Raw genomic sequence first — 26,762 nt, 5'->3', positions numbered from 1 at the left:
TTTTTTTTTTTGTTTAAACTGAAATTCCGTTCGCACAGTATCAGTTTAAACTCTGTATTGAGTTTAACTCTTCTTCGTCTTATTTTACTTGGAGTTTCAGTAAATCACAAACACCAAAATACATCATAATTTCAATTTTATTATTTTTTAAAAATACAAATGAAATAAATAAACATACAATAGATTCAACAAACATACCCAGAATAAGCAATTGCGTCGATAAAAACAGAATTACAGTACAGAAACTCCTGTAAAATTTTACAACTTTTTTATTTCATTTAATAAATTAAAATATAAATCAATATTATCTTTGAATTTTGATGATAAAGTCCATAATTAACTTTATTCAAATATTACATACAATATTATACTGAAAAACCTGTTGAGCGGCAAATTTGAATATTTCTAAACTGTATTGAAAGTAACACTTCATGCTTCTGTAGACGATAATAATATTATTAAGGTTATAGTGAACCATTATTTTAAAATAATTATTATGAAGGAATTGAAAGAAGTTTTTAATGCGATTGATAAAGATGACTGTGAAGAAATTTTGAAACTGAGAAAAATTTGGCAAAAAAACAAAACATTTAAATTTCTGGGATAATAAAGAATTTTTTCAACAGTTTTGATGGAGTGAATCAACTGCCAATTTGGTATTTGATTAATTAAACCACTAGATAGAAAATAAGACAATTTTTAACAGTGGTCTTTCATTAGAAAACATGTTTTTAATAACACATAACTGAGATATTTTGTTTATGAGTTTACTACGTATATATGAACAACGACAAAACCAGGGGCGTATATAAGGGTGGCCCAGGGGTACCCCCCCCCCCAAAATAATGAATGTAAAGAAAAATAAGTACAGTAATCTGAATTTTTTAATAGGTCATGTGCGAAGGAATCGCCGCGGCAGACAGTGATATTTCTTCTCCTTTTAGTACGGATAAGTGTTTACAGATGTGATTTTGCTAAAATCTTGACCAATGTTTGAAAAATTGTAACTGAGATCTTTCCATTATTTGGTTTGTTTAGAAATATACATTTTTTTATGATTTAATGTCAACAGTAAAGAAGTGTGATCTCGGTAAAGTGAAAAGGGCGCTCAGCGCAAATTAGCCTCTGAAAATGAACAACAATACTGATATAAAGTATCATGAGGTGTTTAATTAAAATCACTTAACCTTACATTAACCTTGCCCCCTCCCCCCAAAAAAAAACATTTATATTCCATATTCGCCACTGGACAAAACTATATGAGTTTCTCTTTAATTTGTATCACTTGGCTGTAAGTTTGATGCAATAGTTTATTATAACGTTAAACCCCATTTCATTTTGAAGACTCGGCTTTGGAATAATTAATGCGTTTCATATGTTCTTGATACTGCTATTCACTTCTCATTAATGACTAAATATTACTTCTATTTAATGTATTCAACTTCTACTTGTCGAGCAGAAATTATGAGATAGACCACCATAAAAACAATAAGAATGGGTTTCAATGATAGGCTGAGAATGATGCGATCGCTCTCAGTAGATTATTTGTCTCTCTATAGTGAGATTTACTAAATACTGACAATACTTTTATTCCTTATAAATATCACCAATTCTTTCAATTCACACAAAGCTCACAGTTTGAAGTGGAACTAACTATAGTTGTGTGGAGAGGTTTAAACCAATATCTTCATGTCATCCAGCGGTCGAATAGTTTTTATCAAGCTTTATAACTAAGATAAAATTAAATAATAATTAAATTCAATTAATTATGTATTTTTAACATTTTCATAATTACTATCATATTTATATTTAATATAAATCCTACAATCATGCATTCAACAGCTACTCTTTATCTTTAGCTGTACTGTTTATTGATGGATTTCACTCAATTCATGAGAAAATATGTTTTTTAACGATTTTCTTGATTTGAGTGAGTTGATGAATAATTTGATTGTATGTTTACAGATATTTGAATTCTTCTTCTGGAAAACATATGGTTGACTGGAATCTGGTAAACAAGACAACTCAACAACCTATATATCCTAAAACACGTGGCCTAGTCCCAAAATAGTAATGACAAATGTATATCAAAATTTGAAGAGTGTTTCAGTATTATTCAACTTACTATTACTTTGTGCAATATTGTTCGTGAAACCTCAAATTTTTGTAATTTTGTATATCTAGACTGTATTTATTGTTTGAAATCAAAATTTACAAAAACGTCAAGTTGGACAGAGTCCATAGTTGGTTAATTCTTATGATCAGGATGTTCATTTCAAATGTCAATTTCTCTGGCAGCTGAGTAGAAGAACTGAGAATAATTGATATTCAGTAGTAGAATTTCTATAGAACTCCAGATTTTTTCGCCCATTAATGGCATTCTATTTTAAATCATTTTTTTCAGTGAAAGGTTCCATTTTTATGTAATTTTTAGGTTCTTTCAATTATTAGGGATAGTGCTTGATCCCCTAGTCATCCTTATAAAAATACTACTCTCACTCAAAAGTCATTTAGCGCTTATCAATAATTTACTTTGATTTAGGAAGGTAAAATTTATTTAATTTTTAGAAGAGAAACTTTATGTTATTTTTTTTTTTTTAAATAGATCAAAAGTTAAGCATACTTTTGTTTAAATCGTATAATATAAATAATGCAGGAAGTATTCTGTTTGTGTTGATCTGAGAATATTATTTTTATCTTTTTTTATAGTATAGTAGTAAGTATGCTGACATGTTCTAGGCAAATTTGAATGATTTACGAAACTATTGATCAGTTATTAAAATCGGTTCTTGAGTGGATGTTTTGCCATAGGTTTCTAGTTTTAAATCCATTATTATAATTCTACATCAACTATACTGAACTAACAGAAATTCAGACATGAGCAAGAGACAGCTAAAAACGTTGTTCTATGAATAGTGAGGATGAGACTTCATGTAATTTTTCTTGGATGGAAATATTATTTGTGTTATGGTTGACGACGGTAATAATGGTTTTTGTTGACGTCTTGAAACCACTTTTATTTGCATTTTTTGTACTTTTTGTTCCATTGAGTAATATTTATTCCATTTAGCTACATTCGTCAAATCTTTAAATGTATAAAATGTAGGAATCGCCCCAAGAACCTTATTGGAGCCGTCCCTGCCATTGTGAAACTAACGTTTCAAGGAATACAGAAAAATAAAATCGAGTCAGAAATTGATTCACTTGAATAAATTGGTCCTTTGGCTGTTCCAGAAATTAAACAACAATCCAATTGTTTCCATTAAGATCCTTACAAAAATCCTTTATAAAAACATTATATATTCCCTTATATTAAAATCAACAATTAAGTAATTTAAATTCTCCTTGGGATTTTTACTAGGCTAATAGTCACGATCAGCACTATATTGAACATATGTATTATATTTACAAGTATGCATATTTTATTATTTATCCTACATGAACATTTCATATTTATTTATCTTTAGCATCCATGAATGTATTAATATACCGTAACAATTTAGACACGGTACACACTCTTTTCAATGATTCCCACCCACTAACCTAACTCTAGTGTACGAATTTACTTCGATACATCACAATCCAGGCTATAAACCGCTTAGATTTGTTGGATTGATCGAGAATGTCATGTTTGCCCACACGACTTTGGTCGTTCACAAGAACTGTTTAGGTAGAGATTGGCAGTCAGAGACCTAATTGAACAGTCTAATTGCTTTCCAAAGAGGCATAGTGTCTAAGTGATCTATTTAATCTAGTGCAATATTATGCTTTAGTGATCTCATTATTTAATTGATAATATTGTAATAAAGCATATATATTTTCTATTTCAATTTTTGACTCGTCATTTGTTGTGCTCCTTATCCAATTCCAATACTATAGCGACGAGGGTCTGTGAAATATTCGCCGCAATACTTAGGTAGTACTTCGTTGTAGAATTATTATTATAGATGGTCTAGTCACGTGAGTCACGAGTAGAAGCCCGGCTGAAGTTTCAAGATTTTTCTCGTGACTTGACCATCTATACTATCTATAATCAATCGACTCGTGGTGCATGAACATTGATGAGTTTTCCTTTAAATCTGGGTATGCTTCAATCTTTTTCTATTCTTTGTATGTACAGTGACAAATTGATCTCATTGAGTTTTGAAGTTCCACAAAGACGTGAACCTTATGAAAATAACAACCACTTTCTGAGTTTCGTCAGTCATCTCACAATGTAAAATGTTCAACAGACCAATCCTACAGTGCAATAGTTATTATGCTACAAACTGTACCAATAATTACAGTTCTAATAATGTGAACACCAGTAAATAACAACTCACAAAATAATTTTATAATTCCACAAAATAAGAGTGTGTATCTCAAAATTTGTGTTTATCCATCAAAAAACAAATACATTTCAGCAATATTATGTCGCAAAATAAATCTCATTACAATCGGGAATTTCCGTCTCAATTAATTAGATAAAATTCAATGTTACTAAAACCTACTATTTGAAAATAAAGATCAATCTTGACATGATGACCCGAATTTTGATATCAGTGGAAAGGTCATAGCTTGTCCATGGATTTGTTCCTGCTCTAATCTTTTGTAAACAGCAAGTTTATAGGTTTAGTCAATTTTGCAGCAAAATTCAGTGTTTGAGTTTTAGTGAACACTTAAGTTTGAGTCAAAACTCAGTTTTAACAAAGTAAGTGAATAACATTAATTTCGTCAAGTTATTACTATCGTTAATAGTTTACTACTTTACTTTCAACTCATTGCATTAAAACATATTTTACAAGTCACAGTAAATTTTAAAGAAGAAGATAGCTCAATAATACAATTCTTTCATTTGTCAAAACATTAAAATTACCAAGCGATGTTGGAGTTGACTAAAATGGTTATATGTTAGGACCATCTGTTACATCAATCATATTATTTTTTATATTGATCTTTATCAGTCTTTCTAGTACTAGATTTAATCAGCTAATGTCTAACGAGTATAATCGAAACCACTCTCATTTATTTAGGATTATTCATCTTAATTTGTCTAATCGTGTTTCTTAAAAAAAAAGTATTTTATTTCATCACTATATCAACTGTCAATAGTGTATACTATTGGTCCATTCTTGATACTTTTACTCTTTCATATCCGCTCACCCTTGATTGTTATTGTATATCAGTAGTAATTAGATATTTGCAGCCAATCAATGTACAACATTCAGCCTTGTACAAAACTGTATTTGAACTGCATACTAGCATTTCCATCGATTGGACTAGTCAATTTAGTAACTTATTTTATGCACTCATTAATAGAATAATTGTTATATAATTTTTTATGTTTGAAGAATGAAGAGCATTAAAGTAATATTCATCCAATGAATCAATTTCTTATTTTGAGTATCTGATTACTAATAAATTGAAAACTATAGACCCTTTTATATTTGAATTATTAAATCGAGTATATAAATAGACCAGCTCATTTCAATAAAGCTTATGTTGATTCTATTATACAGTGTGGGTAAAAAGTCCGAGAACGGCTTAATATCTCATCTCGTATCGAAATCATGTATCGCATGACAACCTTCCCATTTAAAAAAATAAAGTTGCATTCAATATGGCGGATCCAAGATGGCGGACCAGATTTTTGAAGTCATGATAAAGTAGTATTTTCAATTTGAGAGGGTTCCCCAATCACAACCACCTTGAAATCACAATCTTTTATGAGATACTAAGCCGTTCTCGGACTTTTTTCTCTCCTTTCTGCTTTGAATAGTACCTACTGATTAATAATGTGAATATCTTCTGAACGGTTTGAGATATCGATGTGCGGTTTTCACCATTCATTTTTCTTAAAATTTCGTATCGAAATCGTGTATCTCATGACCACCTTCCTATTTAAAAAAAATAAAGTTGCATTCAATATGGTGGATCCAAGATGGCGGACCATATTTTTGAGGTCATAGAAAAGTAGGTAGTATTTTCAATTTGAGTAGGATCCCCAATCACACCCACCGTCAAATAACCTTTGTGTATGAGATATTAAGCCGTTCTCGGACTTTTCACCCACCATGTATGAAAGTGTTTAAAGCTTATTAGAAGCTGATTTTAACGCAAAATATACCAATATTCACGAATGCATACTGTGCTTATTGTATTTGCTTTTCTTTTTGCCAATCTTGTCTTAAATTGATACAACTGTACTGCCTCGTTCAGGAGGAAAGTTGTTAATGAGGTCCTAGTGTGACATAATATCACTAAATTTATTAATTTTTCCTTGTTTTGTATACAATTTTTTTATTTCTTTTGTTGGCTGAGTATATCTCTACTCGAAAGAGGTTTTTAACAAAATATAAAATAAAATCAGTTTAATTTTAAACTTTTATACAAGTACTGTAAGGGTTTTGTGTTCTGAGCATCTTATAAGTAAAATTTAATATTTATACAGACATAGATTTATAAGCATTATCAAGCGTGAATTTATTGGTGCTACAACTGAACTAATAGGTTTCTAGGTGAAATTTTATTCATCTTGTACTTTTTAGTTTTAATAGTCTTTCAACCTTCAGTAACTTACCCAATATGTGAGCTCAATCTTCAACCACTACAAGTCTACTTTGAACATCGCCTTTATTACATTTTTCTCTGCAGCTCTACACCTTTATTCTAAAATTTATTGCGGCATAACATCTAGGCAATGACTAGAAATCCCACATTAGTAAAATAACCTACGTCAGATTTCTTTGAAATGTCGACATTTTTAGCGGCCTTGATCATGGAGCAGTAAGCAGTCTGAATGCAGAGTGAGGAGTGAGCGAGTGCAGAGTGTGAGCGCCACAGACAAGGAACAATATTGGCGTTTTGGCGAAATTAATTAATGTTTCATGTAATAACGCGGGGAATTACCCCTCTGGCAGAATGAGATATGGTGTGGGAGTGAGTGATCTTGAATAGACTTCAACGCAGAGCAGAGGGGATATCAGGTTCGGGTACCGCACTGGAACCGGTTTGATCGGTCACAAAACATCAACACAAACACCGTCTCAGAGCTAGAACATCCACACAAATAATAATCTTGCATGTCCGCAAACCAGCATTAAAATTAATCTTTACTCTTGACATTGAAACTCTTCTCCATTATTATCATTAGATTCGCTAATAAAGCACGTTTTCTTTGTACTTTGCTGGTTTCGTGGTGCATCTCTTATTACTCTTGGTAATTTCACGAACATGTCATGTTTTCTCCGCTATCAGTATCTGTTTTTATTGACCAGCCTCTAGTTGGACTTGAAGTCGAGTTGGACGCATCCACAATCATCAATGAACACCGATAAGGTACGTGGATACTGTGCTCAACTTTTTCTTCTTCATTATATAGCCTATTTTGCTGACTGAAAACTTGAATTGACAGTCTGCAATGTTTTCCTGAACTCTTCCGGGAAAGTGAAACTTTGAAAGTTTTTTCTTCACAATATTTCCGGTCAAGATAAAATATTATCAATAAATTTATCGCACTTGGTTTTCTACCCATAAATTTCATTCATCTAGGATACTTTTGGTTTGCACTGATTGACATTGCATTTTATTTTATTTTTATTATCATAGTATTCCTTCATTCTTCCTTCACATCACCCACATTTCATTTATTCAATAATGGTACAGTCATTATTATTTTAATTATTGCTAAACTATTTTGATGTCAAATATTATGGTTTTCAGTTTAGCTACTCTAGCAATAATAAAAATGGTCGATCATTTGTTCATATATTATTGGTTTTCACCACTTATTTCCAAAATTACGTTGCATCTTGAAAAGAAACTCTATTAATTTCATGGTAGTAAAATGTATCTTTAGTACAGTTATTATATAGACTGCAGAAAGTAACTAAATCTACAAAACAATATTTTGCTACTTCATGCTTTGCTAACGCTTTTTATTTAAATACTCAATTTTCCTCATTTGATTATAACGGTGAAACACTGTTGAATTGAAATTCTGACACTTCTAATATGCTTTCTATACTATCAATTTAGCTAAATATGCCACATTTTAATGGTGTGTGGTGTGTTTGATTTCGCCTATCTATCATCTGAAATTCTGAAGTTGAGTTTCATAATCATTTTAAATACCGCATTCTGTGTGCAAAATATTCTAATATGAAAACATTCTGTTCTTTATTTCCGGGGAATATGTTATTAAAATATTGTTAGCAATATATTTAATGACACTCAGGAATCCTGGAAGAAAAAATCTCACCTCTTACTACCAGATCCCTGCTCTACACCAAAATTACAAAAAAAAATTTCAAGTGGGTTTTGTATTGGTTTTAATATGAAGAAGATCTTCGATGAGAAAAATATCCTGATTTATAATCAGAGATATAGATTGACCAGTCACAGGTCCCTGCAAATATAAGGCCACTGCAATTTCAAGCTTTTTCTCGTGACTGAAACATCTATAATGATAAATCTTAGAATTTAAAGGTGAAACAGCTGTTACATGTTACAGAACTATGTGTCTATTTTTTACTGAAATTGATAGTCGTTTATAAGAAAAGATTACACATTAATAAAAAATATAATTTTATAACTTATATTTTTATACATTAATATAAAAAATAATAAATCATGACAGAAATAATATAGTTCAACAAAAAAGGCATCCAGTTTTAAGCACTTCATTATACTTACTAACCGGTTTTTTATCTTCCATCTATAGGCCTACAGTGTTCCAAAATAATATGATCTCAGTACCACTCATGGTTACGCTTTTGAAGCGAATATTATGAAACTGGATTTTTTCAAGTACCTTACTTATGTGCTAGTAGCAGCTATACAGGAAAGTTCAACTTGTATACAGTATATTTGGAATTTTTCTATAGTGTATATCTACATTCAATTAATGACTATTTAGCTTAATTTTTGTCCTGGAAATCTTAATATGTGAAGATATTAATATTTTACAGATGGTAAGCTGGCCTGATCAAGCAATTTTACAATGTCAGGAATCTAATTAGTTTATTAATTGTTGACATGTGTAGATAAAACTTTTATCTTTCGTCCACTATATTTTCTTATTTATAGTCAACAATTTATCAAATGCAATTAACTTCTTATTGATTATTCTATTTCAGATGAAAGACTTTTTCTTCCTTTTAGTGGTCATTTTAAATATGATGTACAAGGTTGGGAGCGAATCTCCTTGTCCAAATGTATTCGATTATGAGGAAATTCAACCGAATGAAGACCGGTGGTATGGCGTCATCTATCTCACGACCAAATCTTCCTTGGTGGGGGTTCGTTTGGACATAAGATTCGACAGGCCTGTCATTTTGATGGTGGTAAGTTGGTGACATCAAAGGCTGCTCCTTCCAAATTAATATTGTACATGGATATATAGATAGAAAGCTGGTTGCTTAAGCTGTAGTAGTAGTGAGTTTTAGGATGTGCAAAGGCTAAAAACAAACTTTCTACTGGTGATATTTTTCAATTTTTTTCGATTTGTATATCATCAAGCTATCAAAATAAAAAAGTTTTCTCAGGAAAACATTTTTTCCCGATAATTACTTTTTGAGATATGAGCGCCTTAAGTTTAAATTTTTGGGACAGAACATTTCAAATTCATGAGATAAACCCATGAGATATAGAGGATTAATTCTTCATGTTATTGTTGATTAAATAAAACAAAAATCTTTTTAAAATATCAATTTTTGAGAAAGTTATTCAATTCACCAAAAATAACTCAACTAAAAGTTATTTCTGGTCATTTTTAGTAAATTGAATAACTTTCTTAAAAATTTATATTTTCAGATTTTCATTCTCATGGATTTATTTCTTACCGAATTTGAAATGTTCTGTCCAAAAAAATTAAACTTTAGGCGCTCATATCTCGAAAAGTAATGATCGATAAAAAATGTTTTCCTGAGAAAACTCTTCTATTTTGATAGCTTGATTATATACAAATCGAAAAACTTTGAATAATATCACCAGTAAAAAGTTAGTTATTTTAGCCTTTGCACAGCCTTAACATACTGTCAGCAACGCATCTCATTCCGAAATCGCTGACCGTTTAAATTGAATTCTATTATAATATGTATACACTTCTAACAGAGATGTAATTTCCCCATATTAAGGTGAAATGAAAGACATAAATCAATTATGAATTATTATTTGTATCAATTTATTTATATAATATTTTTTCAAGTACCGTAAAAAAATAGCATTTCAATTTTATTTATTTTCTCAATTATTTTGTTTTTTCTATCATGAATGGGTATTTTGAAATGTTGACTGCTTCTCACTTTTCATATACAGTAAAGAAAACTTTCCCCCATGGAACGTACAATCTCATATGGATGGACTCTACATTTAAAAGTTATCGAAATTGAAATACTGTATACCATCCCATTATTTTCACTTCAATGTCCAAAGATCTAGAAGATACTCTTACTACTGTACACTCAAGAACGAATACCTACTTGAGAAAGCAATGGTTTCCAAGATATACAAACCTTCAAATTTGAATTTGTGAAAATATTATTGTCTTAAATATATAACTTCTTATTCTTTGATGGTTTTCATTCAACACATAGTAAGATGCACAATGCTCTGCTTATGTACTACTTTGGCTCGCCAGTAACCGTAGAACATTCATGTATATGCATGATAAACATGCATGTGATTTGTCATCAGCCAGGAGCTTCTAGCATAAAATGAACTACCAATAACAATGAATATACCACTAGAAAATTACATATTATGATGATAGAAAAATAATTTAACCTCAATATAGCAGCGAAGAACACATAAACAACAAAAATTGATATGGAGATACAGAAAACTAGCCTCCAAAAACTTTTCTCGAAGTGTTTCGCTGTGATGACACAACAATATAAGTCGACTGTGTAGCATGCATGTTCAACCGTTAGTGGCCAGCCTTACTCGAACATCACTGACATTATGTCATTACATGATCAGCGAAGGGACGTTTTTATCAGCTAATATGAGTATGAAGGATAAAGTATCGCATACCTTGAAAATTGAAGTACAAGGTACCTTGGGTATGACAGCCGTAAGACCATTGATGGCTTAAATAATTTACTCAGACCAGTTGGGAACTTCTCGCAAGGGACCAATAAAAAAGTCATAACACTTTACTTTTTTATCCTAATATAAAATCACTAATATAAAAGTAGTTGATCAACATCTTTCACACTGGTATTTTATCATTTTATTAGAACAATGCAAAGTTGCAAATGTGTTGACAGTCAACAGCTATCATAATGGAATGTGTGATGATGATGATGATAATGATAATTCAATTCAATTCAATTTATTACTTGTCATGGCTAAACAATGGTAAGCATAGACAATAGTCACATACATTCAAATTTTAACATTCATTTACAGAGTAAGACTAGATAAATTTTTAAAATTGTGAAAATATAATATTTGAAAACTTATAAATAATATGTCAGTTACAACTCATACTTATATAGAAACAATAAAATCTGGAAACATTAACATTGCACTCGAAAGTAACACGATAGATTCTTAATACATTTTTTCAGTCTTATTTTGTTTTTCTCTAATCAGTTTATTAGAGATTGGGCTATCAACCAGATTTTCAGTCTTGTCCTGAAAACTGTCAGTGTTTGAGCCTCTTTCAAGTGGTTCGGCAAAGAATTAAATACTTTGTTAGCCATATGCTGTGAGCTAGATTTGTAAAAGGTCGTTCTGTGTGGCTCAATTCTCAACGCACCTCTGGATCTTGTGTTATGACTATGGATATTTGACCCTGTTGTCCAATTTGTCTTGTATTTGAAGGCAAAGATAGATACGTAATATATATAAAGAGCAGGGACAGTCATTATTGCTGCTGATCGGAAGAGAGAACGGCATGAGGACCTCGGTGGCTTTCTAAATATAATTCGAATTATTCTCTTTTGTGCCCTAAAGACCGGCAGAGAGTTTCCTGAGCCCCCCCAAAGAAGTATTCCATAGGACAGTAGAGGCTCGAAGTATCCATGGTAGGCAGTGACAACTGCCTCTCGGTCGAGCATACTAGAAAGCCTTGACACCAGAAAAGCTGCAGAATTCAGTTTTTTCAGGAGTGAATCAATGTGAACAGTCCATGACAAGCCCTGGTCAATTGCCAATCCCAAGAAACCGGCAGAAGAGGAGGACTGCACATCCTCACCATCTATATTGAATTGGACCAAGCTTGGAGGTGATCTATGAATCTGAAATTCAATAAAAGATGTTTTGGTAATATTCACTTATTTGCCCTGCAGCAGTTGGTCACCTCATAAAAAACAGCATTTCCAGTCAACTGAAGTTCTTCTATATTTTTAGCCGTTACCAGGAAATTTGCATCGTCAGCAAAAAGAACAGACTTGGCTGAATGAACATTAGCAGGGAGGTCGTTCATATATATAAGAAACAGCAGTGAACCCAGTATTGAACCCTGTGGAACTCCCCTTCCTATAGGACAAAGCTTAGATCTAAATTTAGCATTCACAACTGCACCCTCCATACCCTCAATCTCCACAACTTGGCTCCTCCCACTCAGATAGGATCTTATCAGAGATAGGCAGTTACCATGGATCCCATAGTAATAAAGCTTTCTGATAAGAATCTCATGGTCCAGGCTGTCAAATGCTTTTTTAAGATCAACAAAGAAACATAGTACTTTGTGACCACGATCTAGAGATGAATAAATATCACTTATGAAGTCCTCCAGAGCATCAACAGTTGACTTCTTAGGCTGAAATCCATACTGAGACCCTGAAAAGAGATTGTTTCCCTGAAAGTGTGCAAACAAAAGGTCATAAATTCCTCTCTCCCAAATCTTTGACAATGAGTTCAAGTTAGCTATTGGTCTATAATTATTAACTTCCTTCCGAGAGCCTTTTTTGAAAACTGGTTTGAGTTTGGAAATTTTGAAGCAAGACGGGAACGATCCAGATGTAAGTGACTCATTCATGTAAGGTGATATTAAGTGCAAAATTTGACTATAATTTGGTATTCTAATCATTCTAAATTCAAAATTTCTAGCTAATATATATTCTTGAACTTTAAATTTCCTCAGTAAGAACATAACCTATTTTTTTTGGACATTTCATTATTTATAAAAATTTGGGAACAGAATAGTTTTGGGCTATGCCTGTTGTTCTATCCCGATCATATTCATATGATTTGTATATTATATCAACGAATAAATAAATAAATAAATAAATAAATTCAGTAACTGGGTCACAGGACCACTGACACATTGAAAGAATTCCCTCAGTATCCTTGATGGTATGTCATCAATTCCACTTGACATTTTCCTCTTCAACCCAACAGCCATATACATAACCTCCTGTTCAGTCCACACTGAGGGCTCGCAAATAACGTCATTTCCAGAATCTGAGTTCGCAAGCAGTGTAATGAAAGAGGGGTTATCCACATGATCATCGTCATGTCCAGAAGAGACCACTACGGAAAAGTAATCACTGAACGCCACAGCAACCTCACTCAGAGAGTCAACTGTGATACCACCACTCTCAATTGGATAGTTGACACCGTTTTTGGAAAGGAGTTCATTCTTAATCAACATCCAAATCGCCTTTGATTTGTTCTCAGCTTCATCAATCAATCTTTTTGAGTAATCTGTCTTGAGAGATCGAATAAGTTGCCTGATTTCAAAGCTGATTCTTTTGTATAGGTCACGATAGAGCTCATTCCAAGGAAATGCTTTCACAAACAAATGAAGGTCTCTCTTCCTATTACAGAGATAACTTAGATGAGCATTCGACCATAATGGTCCTCTATTGTGCTTGCGAACCTTTAACTCTCTCACAGGAAATGCCATTTCAAAAGCCCAACTAAAGCTACTGACAAAGTAATTCATTTTAGCATCCAGGCACATTTCATCCAGAAAGATAGGAGACCAATCACATTGGCTAAGAAAGGCTGAGAACTTTGCCTTGCTTCGATTTGAGAAGGATCTCTACCTAACTAATTCATGAGAATTTGCGGGATGAAGAGGCAACGGAATGATCACTTCCTGAACAAAGTGGTCAGACAAAGACAGGTTCACAACCCCTGAAGATACAGCGCCGGCAAGGTCGTCAGTAACAATTTATTTTTTTAATGTCAGTAACCATTATAAAACAAGGAAGAGGAATGTGATGTCACTCGAGTAGGTTCCTTAATAAGATCCTGCAAGCAATAGGCCCCAAATACAGACAACACCTCCCGCTTGGAGCTAGAGTTACACATAAAATTCACATTGAAGTCACCAATTTCCGTAATCTAAGTAATCCTTTGAATCTCCTGAATGCGGAGGACAAGAGTAGGTCAATCTTTTCAATAAATACATCGATACAACTGTCCGGAGATCTGTAAATACAAACAATTAAAAAACTATTATTTACCGTTACAGCTGCTGCCTCAAAGACCGACTCACAAACACCTGTCAGGAAAAATACAGAGAATGACAGTTCATGTCTTGCATAAATGGCAACACCACCTCCCTTACGTAATTCTCTATTGAAACAACATACAAGGTTGAAGCCTTCAACCTTTACTGATTCACTGCCATTTAGCCAAGTTTCAGAAAGGCAAAGGAGGTCAATCCTACTAAGAAGATTATTGGCCTGTAAGCTTTCAATCTGTAGAGCCAATTCTGTATTTTTGTTACGAATACTACAAGTATTGTAGTGCAAGACATTCAATGTTTCATGTTTCGGCATGTGCACAACCCCTTCATCTTGTCTCACTTCAGCCTCGGGAGTACAGTCAATGAGATTTGAATACTGAATCTGGTTCACAGGTGCTCCCGTTCGCTTCCTCATTCTAAAAAATTAATAGGTCTGTACGAAGTCAAGACTGGAATACTCTGGATAATATTATTTTGTGACTCATGGTTGACATGGTCAACTGCTACATAATTCGATGCTAATGGACCAGGTCCATGACTAATATTTTCCCCATATCCGTTCCCTACAGAAATGGAAGTACTGTCTTCACCGGTAATAGACAACACCGTTAAGTCACAAAGAGGAGCATCCAATATCTCAGACGATTCAGTTACTGCATTATACTCCCGACTACAGTTATCAATTTTACCTGACCTACCAGCACTTGTACAATCAAGGACACATAGAGATCCAGCCATAACAATTTTGTGAATTCTGTCTGTGATAAGCATTTTACCTCTCTTATTCAAATGAAGACCATACCTGGTGTGGATTCGCTGCTCAATAGACCACAGCTTCAAAATATTCACTGAGTAGCCTATAATCTGGAAAACCCTCGTATGATTCTATTCATAGCTGCTATTGATCTATTTTCAGTAGAGCTCTCATATAGATCGTAACGATAGGGTATGGTCGATATTATCAGTTTACTGTTCTTATAGGCTTCAATTACCTCAATTAATTTAGCAATGTATCTCTCTTTGTCCTGCTCATTAAAATTAGGATGGATACTATTAGTACCACTTATGAGTACAATCCAATCATTATGGCCAACACCCACAGTCTCATTTTGAGAAAGCCTCCAGTCGGCAAGAGACTCAAACTTCATACCAGGGGCTACGGTAGATACACAAGACATATTCTTGTACAGTAGTTCAGTCAATGGCTCTCTCAACCCCCTGCCAAGACTATTTGCCCAGAGATGAAGCTTTGGTCGCTTTAGCGGTCCATTCTTGACAACCATATTACTGTTAGCCATATTATAACTACTTGACTGATAAATGCTTCTATTAAGTTTTTTTACGGTTGAAATATTTTTTTGAATATCTGACAGAAGTTCAATATTAGTTTTCAAAGAAGATTCTAACTGGACTATTCTATCAATATAAGACTGTTTCTGAATTCCTGAGCTTTACAACTATCATTTTCAAAGCTATCAGTCAATGGTGGCTTAAAGATTTCTCTCTCATCAATACTACAGAACCCGATGCTTTCAGTCTGAGTACCAATACTAATGATTTCATTGTCAAGTGGGGGAGTACTATTTCTCAAGACATCTTCATCCAAACTCTCAGTTTGTGTACAAATATCAACAAGATCTTTGTCTCTAAGCTCCATAATCAGCTTGTCGTTCATAATCGATCTATCAATGGCTGCATCCCATTGAATCTTCAATCGAGAATTAGTATCTATTAAAGCTCGGTTTTTACTTAACAACCTCTCCACCAGAACAAAACAATTATTGCATTTATAGGGATCTGGGGAAAAAGACACATTATCTAATGGATAAAAATATTGAGTCTTGCATTTGTATTGGGAGTAGAGCAAGATCTGCCATTGATAGAATCAGAAGCATTACCATCTGGGGGATAATGATTATGAGTGACAGGGAAATCGATTATTCTAGATAGGTTTTTATCTGTTTTTAGAGAAGCTTCACAAGCTTTATTAAGACAACGCCACTGGACATCTCCAGTAGCAGTGTCAGCCGTCTTTCTGAAACTAAAATTATTGAATATGAGTTTGGGGTTACCACGACTGGTTACACCTATCGTAAAATTACTCATTGTGAAATACTAAGTCAGGCCCTTGTCTTCACTAACAATTCAATTATGGATGGATTAAGTTTTAAAAATGCCTTTAACAAAATAGTAAATGGAATTGGGAATGACAGGATAAATAAATAGGACGAGCCAAGAGAGCTTTCAAGGCTATTGGAAGAAGTTGGAAGCTCATGAAGTGACGGGTATATTAAACAGGAATGCGAAGAGGGTAAGGAATTTATATTTAATGAGCTAAGCCAGGAAACCTAACACGGCATTTCAATGCAAGAAAGTTAATGCACCAATAACAATTAAGCAAATCTATAATTGAATAGTTTATTCAAATCTGGCGCTCTGTCTATGTTGTTATTGGTCAGCTGTTTCTAACAAGTTTACAGTGTTTCTATGGCAACCAACGACGCCGAAAACTGTTATCTATTGTCACCACTGTGGCGCCTTGTCACTTTATCATCAATCAGCTCCAACTCTTATCATTTTCTGGCGAAGCAAGGCGATAAGCTCCTCTCTCTGAATTGAATGACACAGTTTCTGTTGCCGAATAGATGCCAGTATGAATCCAATGCCTCAGTAGTGCCTATCTAACTACAGTTTAAAGTTTACTGAGCTTCTTAGCAAGAGAACTCTTGAAAGTGGCGTGAAGACACAATTGGAGATTATAATACACGAAGTCAACTTTCACACACACCAATCATAATCAGGTACCAGTTAGTCACACACTATCTACATAAAATAACTCGATATATGACTTTTCCGAAATAACACAATTCGAATAAATGAATCTTTTAGACAATTAGATAATTTAAATTTACGTAGAAGCACAATCTGCAGCTTTTCACTCAGGCAAATCAGTCTTGCCAACCCATCATGTACCTTATCAAGGTAATAATCAAGGTACATTCAATATGCCATTCTTCCGCATGTGTGGATGTAGACCTGGGACAAATATTTTATGATATTTGAGGTGAAATAAAAGAGATGTCAGTTCCACATGATCTATTTGAGCTGAACTATATTTTGAATGCACTTGAGGCATCATCATAATCAGTGGTCTTTTTGGTTTGACTTGGGAAAATGGTCCATAAGATTCGTTCAAGGTTCATTGGTCCAAGTATACTCGTTAATCAGTTATTAGAGAACGAAAATTTGAGTGTTGTTTTTGAAAGTCAAAAAACCGTAGTTTGATAAATACAATAAATGATGCCTTAGTAAAACTGTGATTAAAATACCTCGTGGAAATCGTCCTCTTAAACCTTGGATAACATAGAAGGCTTCAATAATCGTTCGAGATCAATATTGTATGATAATGTTGAAAAGTACCCTTATATAATGTAGATTTGATAAACTAATACGTAACTTGTAGAAACACAATAAATAATACGATAAGAGTGTAATAATAATAATAATAATAATAGTTCTTAACTTGGAAGTTATATATGGTGCAAATGGTTCCATTGCAAACATTGGAGTTAACGCCGCTAATTTGAATGATTTCTTCACCAATGTGGGATCAAGGCAGGCCTAGAAAGTCGGGAATAATTCCACTAGCTTCAATATAATGATATTACTTCTTTATTCATTTTTTTCCTAAAGCCCACAAACTCTAATGAGGTTGAATCTACATTAATGAACTGAAAAATAATTCTAGCCCAGGAATGGATAATATTAGTAATTGAACCCTTGAGAAAAAATTACTCACATGATTTCTAAACTAGGTACTATAACCGTTATTTTTAATATTTTTTTCTAAACACTTCAAAAAACTAAACTAAAACTGCTTTTTAAACAAGGTGATCCTTCAGACTCAAGTAACTATAGGCCAACTAGTCTTATCAGTAATTTAGCAAAACGTTTTGAAAAATATTATCAAAAAAGACTTGTACTGTTCTTGAGCAAGTATAATACAATAAGAATCAATATGGTTTCCAAATACGTAAAAATACCAAAGATTCAATTATTAAATTTACTAATACCGTCTCCCAGAACCTTCATTCTAATCTAAGAACCAATACTGTTTATTACATATAAAAAAAGCTCTTGATACCACACCTCATGATTCTCTTTTCGATAAACTCCAGATATATGGTTTTTTAGGGTAGTCTCACTTGACCTCATTAAGAGCTACTTGTCTGATAGAACGCATAAATTCTCTATACCTTCCTTCAGCCCTGCCTGCCTATCGTACCTATCTTCTTCCACTTTCCTGTCACACTTTCTCCCTTTCCTATACCTAGACCTGCCTATTACATGAGAAACCATAATTGTCAAGGTATTTTTTCCAGCACACTACATCATTTTAGCAATAATTTTGTTATTTTTTATTGTTTTATATTTATTTTTACCCTATTGTTATTGTTTTTTCTTATTGCATTTTTGTGCCGTGAATGAATTCGATTGAGAAGAATGGCATGATGGATACATGCCTATTCATTAGTAGTCTACTTTTTATCAACTTATTTGTAAAGATGATGATATTATTTTAAATGTCCTGTTTCCTCACGCCAATCTTTCTCATCTTCTCAATTTGTGAAAATTCCGTTTATGATGATGATAATAATAATAATAATAACATTGATTTACATTGATTCAAAATACTTTTAATTCTCACTTTTATCGTAGCTATAATTTTGTGCTGTTTTGAATATTCCAGTCCTGGATGGGGGAGGTAACCAGTAAAAATAGCAAGAAGTTCACTATCCTGAGCTTGAATGAGAAACTTCTACCCGGGCCTCCTGTCTCATCAAGGTTTATGGTCAAATTTGACAGACGGCATGGCATTCCTGAATTGACAACAATCAGATTGAATGGACAAAAGATTTGTCCACCTGATCCTGGTGAGCGCATTATTTCCATTCATTTGAGAATTTCATCTTTCTTCTTGATGTGATTTAAATGAGAAAACAAGTAATTTTCGCCAATGCAATTCAAGTAAGAAGCTTGATTGTAATTCAACATCATTTATTATGTTTGTAAAATTATTTCGGCTTGAATTTGATTCTAAATTGAGTAAAGGTCAACTTTTTTGACATTTTTTATCAAGCTTCTTTGGGTATTTCAACAAAAAAATCAAATTGAAGTAAATTAGTTGTATAATCATGAAAATATTGACACGTATCTAGGTTCTACTAACCTTGATATTGACTTTCTGGATGCCCCTTCCGGCTAGTCTCAGAAGGCGTTTGGTCGGGGCAAGGAGGTCAGGGTTCAGCAGCTTGGCGGTTTCTCCGCCACGCGCGATTCTCGTTACCCGGTTGAAAAATGTGCTGACAGGCACCCTTATTTCTCCCCTGACGAAACTTCATAGTAGAGGATGCGGTAAGCGGCTAAAAAGCGCCACTGCTTGACAGCTGAGGTCGCTCCCCTGCCTAAGGGTGTAAGAGATTTTCGGAAGAAGATGGGAAAGGCCGGAAAATGCCACTGCTTTACAGCCAAGGTCGCTCCCCTGCCTAATAAGGGTATAATGGATATGGGTGTACATGCCCAGGCTGCTTTCTGAATAGAGGTCACAAAGTTTCCAATTTCCACTTCAAGCTGGTCTTTACTTCTAAGAAATGTTACATTGAGAATTATGTTTTCTTCCAATAAGAATCTGAAATGTTTTCAGTTTGTATATCTATTGCAAAAAAATGGATTTGGTTCTTGTTCTATTACACAATAGAATAGAATAGAATAGAATGGAATAGGTTTTATTCCTTTAAGCATATAGATTACACAATCATAAACGTCACAATGTTCAAAACATACAATAATAAAAAACAATCAAAAACACTGACTATCATATGATTCAGCTTATACATAAATAATGTTACAAACATATATATATATATATATATATATATATATATATATTATATATATATATATAATATATATATATATAATTCAAATATATTCTCATACACTAAAATTATTGCCAACCTAATATTAATACATTATGGAACGTATATTTAAAAATAATTACTAATTATATCCTTATCCATATCAAAAAATTCCGACAGTGAGTATAGAAGATTTTCTGTCAAGAGAGTTTTCAATCTACGTTTAAACAAAGGAGCAGACATGGCTCTCACTGAAGCAGAAAACTTATTGAAGATTTTCAAAGAAATTAGCTTCGAAATCATCTGCACTCTCCTCAGCCTAGTATAAGGAACATGTATCATACTGATGAAAGTCCTCCCTACATGGAAATGATTCAACATTTTTTCTCAGATTCAGTGACAGCAAAAAGACAAATAAGCTATAAACAGTCATTATTTCTTGGTCAATGAACAACGGTTTGCAGTGGTCCAGGTAGTTAGCATCAGAAATAATATTCTAACTGCCCTTTTCTGAATCAGCAGGATTTTTTGGGTATCAGGAGCACATCCTAATAAGGATAGGCCATACAAAAAAGTGCTTTGAAAAAAGGCAAAGTGGGTTATCCTCAAATAATGCCTTGGGACACATTCCTTTAATCTGCGTAAAAGGTAGAGAATCCGGCTCAACCTAGAACAGACATAGTCTATATGAGGGCTCCAGTTTAGTCTTTGATCCAGATTTATACCAAGAATCTTAACACTTCTTATATCTCTTGCCTCATCTACTTGTCTCAATCCTAGAATCATTGTTTGCGTCTTAGTACTATTAAGAAGCAGATAACTTGCTTTGAACCAGAAACTCGCTTCCTCCTGGCAACTGGACATCTTTTCTTTCAGAGCTGTAATTTCAGAATCTGTGGAGAGCATGGATGTGTCGTCGGCATAGCAAACTATTTTAGAACCAGTACTATAACCAATATCGTTCATCATTACCTAAAACATCAAGGGCCCAAGGATTGATCCTTGAGGGACTCCATGAGGAACATGTATATATCTTCTTGACCTTGAAAAATTAGCATTCACATTGACAGTTTGTCTTCGATTACTCAAATAGGACCGCAAAAGTTTAAGAGGTTTTCCCTCCACACCTAAATGGTACAATTTTTCCAATAGTATTTCATGGTGAACAACATCAAAAGCTTTACTCAGGTCATAGAGCACTAGACCTGCATATCTTTTAGAATTGAAACAGTCCAGAATATCATCCACAATTGAGCTGACTGCATCAATGGTAGACCTGCCTTCCCTGAAAACAAACTGGGAAGCTTCAAGTAGGCCGTTGCTTTCAAAAAAATTATAAAGCTGAGTACCAATTATATATTCATAAATCTTACTGAAAAATGGAGGAACTGATATTGGTCTGAAATTCTCTGGTAGATCTTTACTACCTTTCTTAAGGATAGGCACTGTTCTAGAGCGCTTGAGTATTGTAGGAAAGACTGATTCCTTTATACAAGCATTAAAACAATATGTTAATGGAGCAACAATAGAATTTATTACATTCTTGATCAGTGAACTAGACATACCGTATATATCTCTACTAGATGAAAATTTCATTTTAGAAACAATAGGCCTACGGTAGCAAGAACTTGATCAATTGAAACCAAGTCTGATGCAGAAACCCCAGGTGATTCATGTGTATTTGCAATATTGCATTAATAAATTATTGATTGAAAGCATCAGGAGAGACTCAACATCACAATGTTGAGGTGGATTCGAACATTTTCGAATGATTTTCCATGCTGCTGAATACTTGTTGTTTGCCGCCGATTCGATAAATCTGGCATTCGAGTTCAACATTCTGATTTATATGATTTTCTTAAGTTAAGATAGGTGAGTCTTGCATTTTCAAGTCAACTTTGCTTGTATTTATCATATGCAATCAGTAATAAATTCCTCAAATTATTCAAAGCAGGTGAGAGTTGATTAAATCTTTTAGATTTGCCAAAGGTAGCCTTCCTAGTTTTCAGCGGGAAAAAGCTTTCAAATATATCATAAAATATGTCAAAAAATGCTTGAAAATTATTTCCAGAGCCAATATGGATAAATACTCTGGGCCAATCAATAGCACAAAGTTGACAATATAACTGATTGGTTCCAGCAGCTGTTATTGGTCTGTACTGCCTCTTAGCATTTAAGGTATTTAAAATAGGATTGCCGCCTAAATTCGAGTTTGAATTTACATTGAAACATACAGCATCGTGGTCTCCCAGGGCTACTGGCTCAACAGCCACATCAAACATACCAGGATGAAGATCAGTTGCAACATTGTCAATGCAGGAATCCATCCTTGTTGGTTAAAAATTAGTAAGATATAAATCATGGGATTTGAGAAAATTCACCAACTCAGTTACTGTAGGGTCTGTAGATAGTATGTTCACATTGAAATTCCCTCCTATAACAATATAGTGATCATGCATGTATCTAGAAAAAGATAGAATACGTCTATCCATGGCATTAAGAAAGAGAATTAAATCACCATTCGGTGATCTATAGAGAGTTATAATAATAATAATCTTTAGTTTCTCATTCCTAATAGCAATAAATTCATGGTCAATTTCATTAAAATTGGCCGAGACATCAATTACTTTAAAGTCATTAACACATTTTTCCAAAATAAAAATTGCTACCCCACCATTCTTAGACATAACTCTACAGAAGGCAGAGGTCAATACAAAACCATCTATATTAACCAGGTTTAAATAATCTCCCTTCAACCAATGTTCTGTTAAACAAAGCATATATCATAATTATTCCTACTGTTTATAACATTAAGTTCCTGTATTCTATTACATAGACATTGAACATTGCAGAAAAATATACATAGAATAGGAGAGTCCTCAACATTTAGATGGATCTGTTCAGGATTAGGTACTAATGAGGCATACCTAAAAAACTAGTTTCATTATTGGATTGGGTATCAGAATTGGGTGATTGAGCAGTCATCGATTCCAGAAAGGATGAGTCACGCACGTCACCAGCCTCTATTTGTATCGCAAAAGGATGTTCATCGTTGTCAGTAGTTGATGCTCTTGGAGTGACTGATGAATCTTGTAGCTCGTGACTGGGTGAGAATCCACGAAATTCTATGATGGAGTCATCTTCATCTATAGCTGCCTCAGAACTCACTGCAGGAATGTCATTGACAGAGTCTATCCCGGTCAAACAGTCTGAACTCTTCCTTTCAGCAGCCTGTGTCACATTCCTCGAATTTACTATAGTTCTGAATATTTCCTCGCAAATAATTCGTTTACCCGTTTTGTTATAATGCAGGCCATGACGAGTGAAGCAACTACGTTTCAAGTACTGACTTGTATCTTTGAGGGTAAAGTTGAGTTTTCCATTATATTTCTCCACAATATTTCTTATTTGTAAATTAGCGAAATATATGTCGTTATTCAGGGCAGTGTTGTCGAAACGATAGGGTATCGTGTGAAATATCACATTTGTCTGATTAGGAATAGAGCATAGAGCATCGAGTCCTTGCTGTATAAACAGCTGATTGGGTTCATGCATATGCATGTCGATGCTTCCCGCCAGAACAACAACATAGTCTTAATCATAGTCATAATCATTAGTCATCAGTCATAGTCAACAACAACTTAGTCAAACTCCTTATAAAACTCTTCCCACTGTCAATTACATGCTTCAGTTTAGCGCTAGATTGCGTGTAGACAAAGCAGTCAAATTTTTCATTCAGTCCTTGAACATATCTGGAGAGATTTACACTCTCTTAATGTGATGATAATAATATTAGTGAGTGCTCCAATGTCAAATCACCGCTGTCTTCAATTTTGATATAGTTTGTGGAGATTATTGACATCAGAATAAATGTTTATGAATTTTTTTTCTATTAAAATAGTGAAAAATAAAATGCCCATACCTAGTACATTTCACATCAATGATAAATTCAATATACCAATGATATAGATATAGGAAGTTGTATTAGTGTAAGGTATCAAATGTCAAATTGATAATGTATATCTCCAAAATTAACCATTCAACAAACCTTCTGGCCAGTGTGATGCAATACAATTGATACAATTTTTTCAGACTTTGCCATCGAACCAGTAACTCAAAACGAAAGACCAATCATAGAGAGGCCAAACAAAGTGACAGGGAACAACTACGGCAGTGGGTCAAGCAACAGCGGTGGAACTTACAGCAGTTCTGGTGATACCTACAGTAATTCTGGTGCCACTTTCAGTAACTCGGGAGGTAGCTACAGCAATAGTAATGATAGAACATCGACTACCAATCGTTATTCAGGAGGTAATAGTTACAATACTAAAGCTAGCACTACAACTGAACGTTACAATAGTGGTGCTAGCAACAGTAGACCAACTTATAATCAAGGATCTTCTCATACTAGTGCGGAACACAAGCCACCGAGTAGGACATCTACTACTTCCACAGAACGCACCTACTCTGGCAGTGGTAGACCCTCCACTCACACCAGTAGTAAAGAAGATACAGTCCAGATGAGCTACGGTGGAAGCAGTAACACCAATAAGAAACCGCAAACTCAGAGTACGAGCTCTGGACATAAACCCACTCACACCTCATCGCAACATAGTGGTGAAGTTTACTCTAGCTCAGGTCACAAACCCACTCATACTTCATCGCAACATAGTGGTGAAAGTACTTCTGGATCATCAAGCAACAAGAAAACTCAAACCTCCAGCAGTACTCATACAATTCTTCACAATGTCAATACGAATACAAATCATTCTCCAAGTAATACAAACTCTAATAAACAAACGAAACCATCCAGTAGTTCGAATTGGGAGACTAATACTCAGTCGAACGTTAAGAGAACTACTGCAGACTCCAACTCCAACCGAAAGCCCGATAATTCGTGGGAATCCAACACAAAATACACACAAACATCAACTTCCCAAGTGAATAAGCCGCAGTCCAATCAGCGGCCATTGGTCGAGCAGGAAACAGGTCTTAGGTACGTTCAGTTGTAGGCGTAGGCCTACAATTCTGTTTTTAACTGTTATCGGTCAACTTATTTAGTTTTACAATTGTAATGCCCATTGAAAAAACATTTAGTAGGTATTTCTCTTCATACTGATTTGAGCATAAGGTGTGCCTTAATCTGTTTTAAACAATAACATGCTTTGCAGAATGTTCCTCAATTTTAATCAGATAATTTATTTCGCCATCTACCCCGCCAAACAACGAAAACACATTTTGTTTTTACTTTGTACCAAATTCAGTGACTTTTGTATTTTTACAAGATATTTCAAACAACATTTCTACTAATATACTATTATAGTTCACAGTGTTTATGTGAATAATATTCATCAAATTGAATATTAAAATTGTATTATTTTATCATGTGAAAATATTTATTGAAAGGCCTATTTACTTTCATGCACTAGGTACCACTGCAAACAAATTATTTTCTCAGATTTATAGCCTTTTCATCACATGGATGAAAACCATGCAAAACACACAAATCAATATTTAGAATGTGAAAATGTTGAATCATTTTGAGTTATTTAGTTGTGAATGAGGAAGATTTTTTTTCAGTTTCATCTCAGAATGTGGTCTGGTTGATGATCAAGTGGCAACATACCTACAATCAGCTCCTGTCCCTTTGATCACGAATGGTAGGCAAACTACCCAAGGACAATGGCCATGGCATATCGCACTTTATAGAACTACTGGTCCAGAATCTAATTACATTTGCGGTGGAACCCTCATAACTGCAAATGTTGTTCTGACTGGTGAGTTTTTAGTTTTTGTCTGGATGTTGAGTACCTTGTTTTTATCTCATCTGTTCCATAAATTCTATAGATCTCCAAAAGATCTCCAAACTTTTCATAGCTTCAGGTTCAGGATTATACCATGCATTATTATTTTTAGCATTACGCAAATTAGGATTAACTTTAAATTCATGCATAGGAATATTTTTTTGAAATAGATTCAATGCAACGTTAAACATTCATCAAAGACTACATCAGCTGAGCAATATTATTACTGAGCAACCTCTCCCAATCATGACTTTGAAGTGAATTCTTAAAATTGAAACATTTATATTGTATCATTAGTCTTGTGATGACGAACTTCGGCTCTCTACACTCACTACTTGATAACATTGAGCTAGCTCTATTCATTTTCAACCAAACTGAGTCATGCTCCGAAAAAACCAAAAAAAGTTACATCCCAGCAAATGCTATTGCTATAACATTTGTAAATACGGTATACAGTCAAGACAGGCTCTATTCATTTTCAACCAAACTGAGTCATGCTCCGAAAAAACCAAAAAAAAGTTACATCCCAGCAAATGCTATTGCTATAACATTTGTAAATACGGTATACAGTCAAGACAGTATAAATACATTTGTAAATACGGTATACAGTATCTCCAGTTGGTTACTAAAACT

The 26,762-nt window shown here is 33.8% G+C and overlaps 2 protein-coding genes across 6 annotated transcripts in view; both read left to right on the top strand.

The window, feature by feature from the left end:
* The window catches only part of LOC111051724 (kinesin-like protein KIF3B), a 64,078-nt gene extending 60,248 nt beyond the window's left edge, over positions 1-3,830 (top strand). Inside the window, exon 16 of one of the 2 annotated variants that reach the window (XM_039441682.1) lies at positions 1,966-3,830. In XM_039441682.1, the coding sequence (XP_039297616.1) occupies positions 1,966-2,071 (106 nt within the window). In that variant the 3' untranslated portion in view covers positions 2,072-3,830. The remainder of the gene's footprint in view (positions 1-1,965) is intronic. The other variant, XM_039441683.1, reaches the window with a different exon arrangement.
* A 709-nt stretch (positions 3,831-4,539) lies between these two features.
* The window catches only part of LOC111049436 (serine proteinase stubble), a 28,710-nt gene continuing 6,487 nt past the window's right edge, over positions 4,540-26,762 (top strand). Inside the window, exons 1-6 of one of the 4 annotated variants that reach the window (XM_022335508.2) lie at positions 4,540-4,690; positions 7,257-7,317; positions 9,117-9,323; positions 19,158-19,341; positions 24,418-25,321; positions 25,906-26,102. In XM_022335508.2, the coding sequence (XP_022191200.1) occupies positions 7,303-7,317; positions 9,117-9,323; positions 19,158-19,341; positions 24,418-25,321; positions 25,906-26,102 (1,507 nt within the window). In that variant the 5' untranslated portion in view covers positions 4,540-4,690; positions 7,257-7,302. Of the gene's footprint in view, positions 4,691-6,746; positions 7,318-9,116; positions 9,324-17,062; positions 17,209-19,157; positions 19,342-24,417; positions 25,322-25,905; positions 26,103-26,762 lie in introns of those variants that run through there. The other 3 variants (XM_039441684.1, XM_022335509.2, XM_039441685.1) reach the window with 3 other exon arrangements.

The sequence above is a fragment of the Nilaparvata lugens genome, chromosome X (assembly GCF_014356525.2).
Source record: "Nilaparvata lugens isolate BPH chromosome X, ASM1435652v1, whole genome shotgun sequence".
NCBI lineage: Eukaryota > Metazoa > Arthropoda > Insecta > Hemiptera > Delphacidae > Nilaparvata > Nilaparvata lugens.
This window is presented reverse-complemented; position numbering and strand designations above follow the sequence as displayed.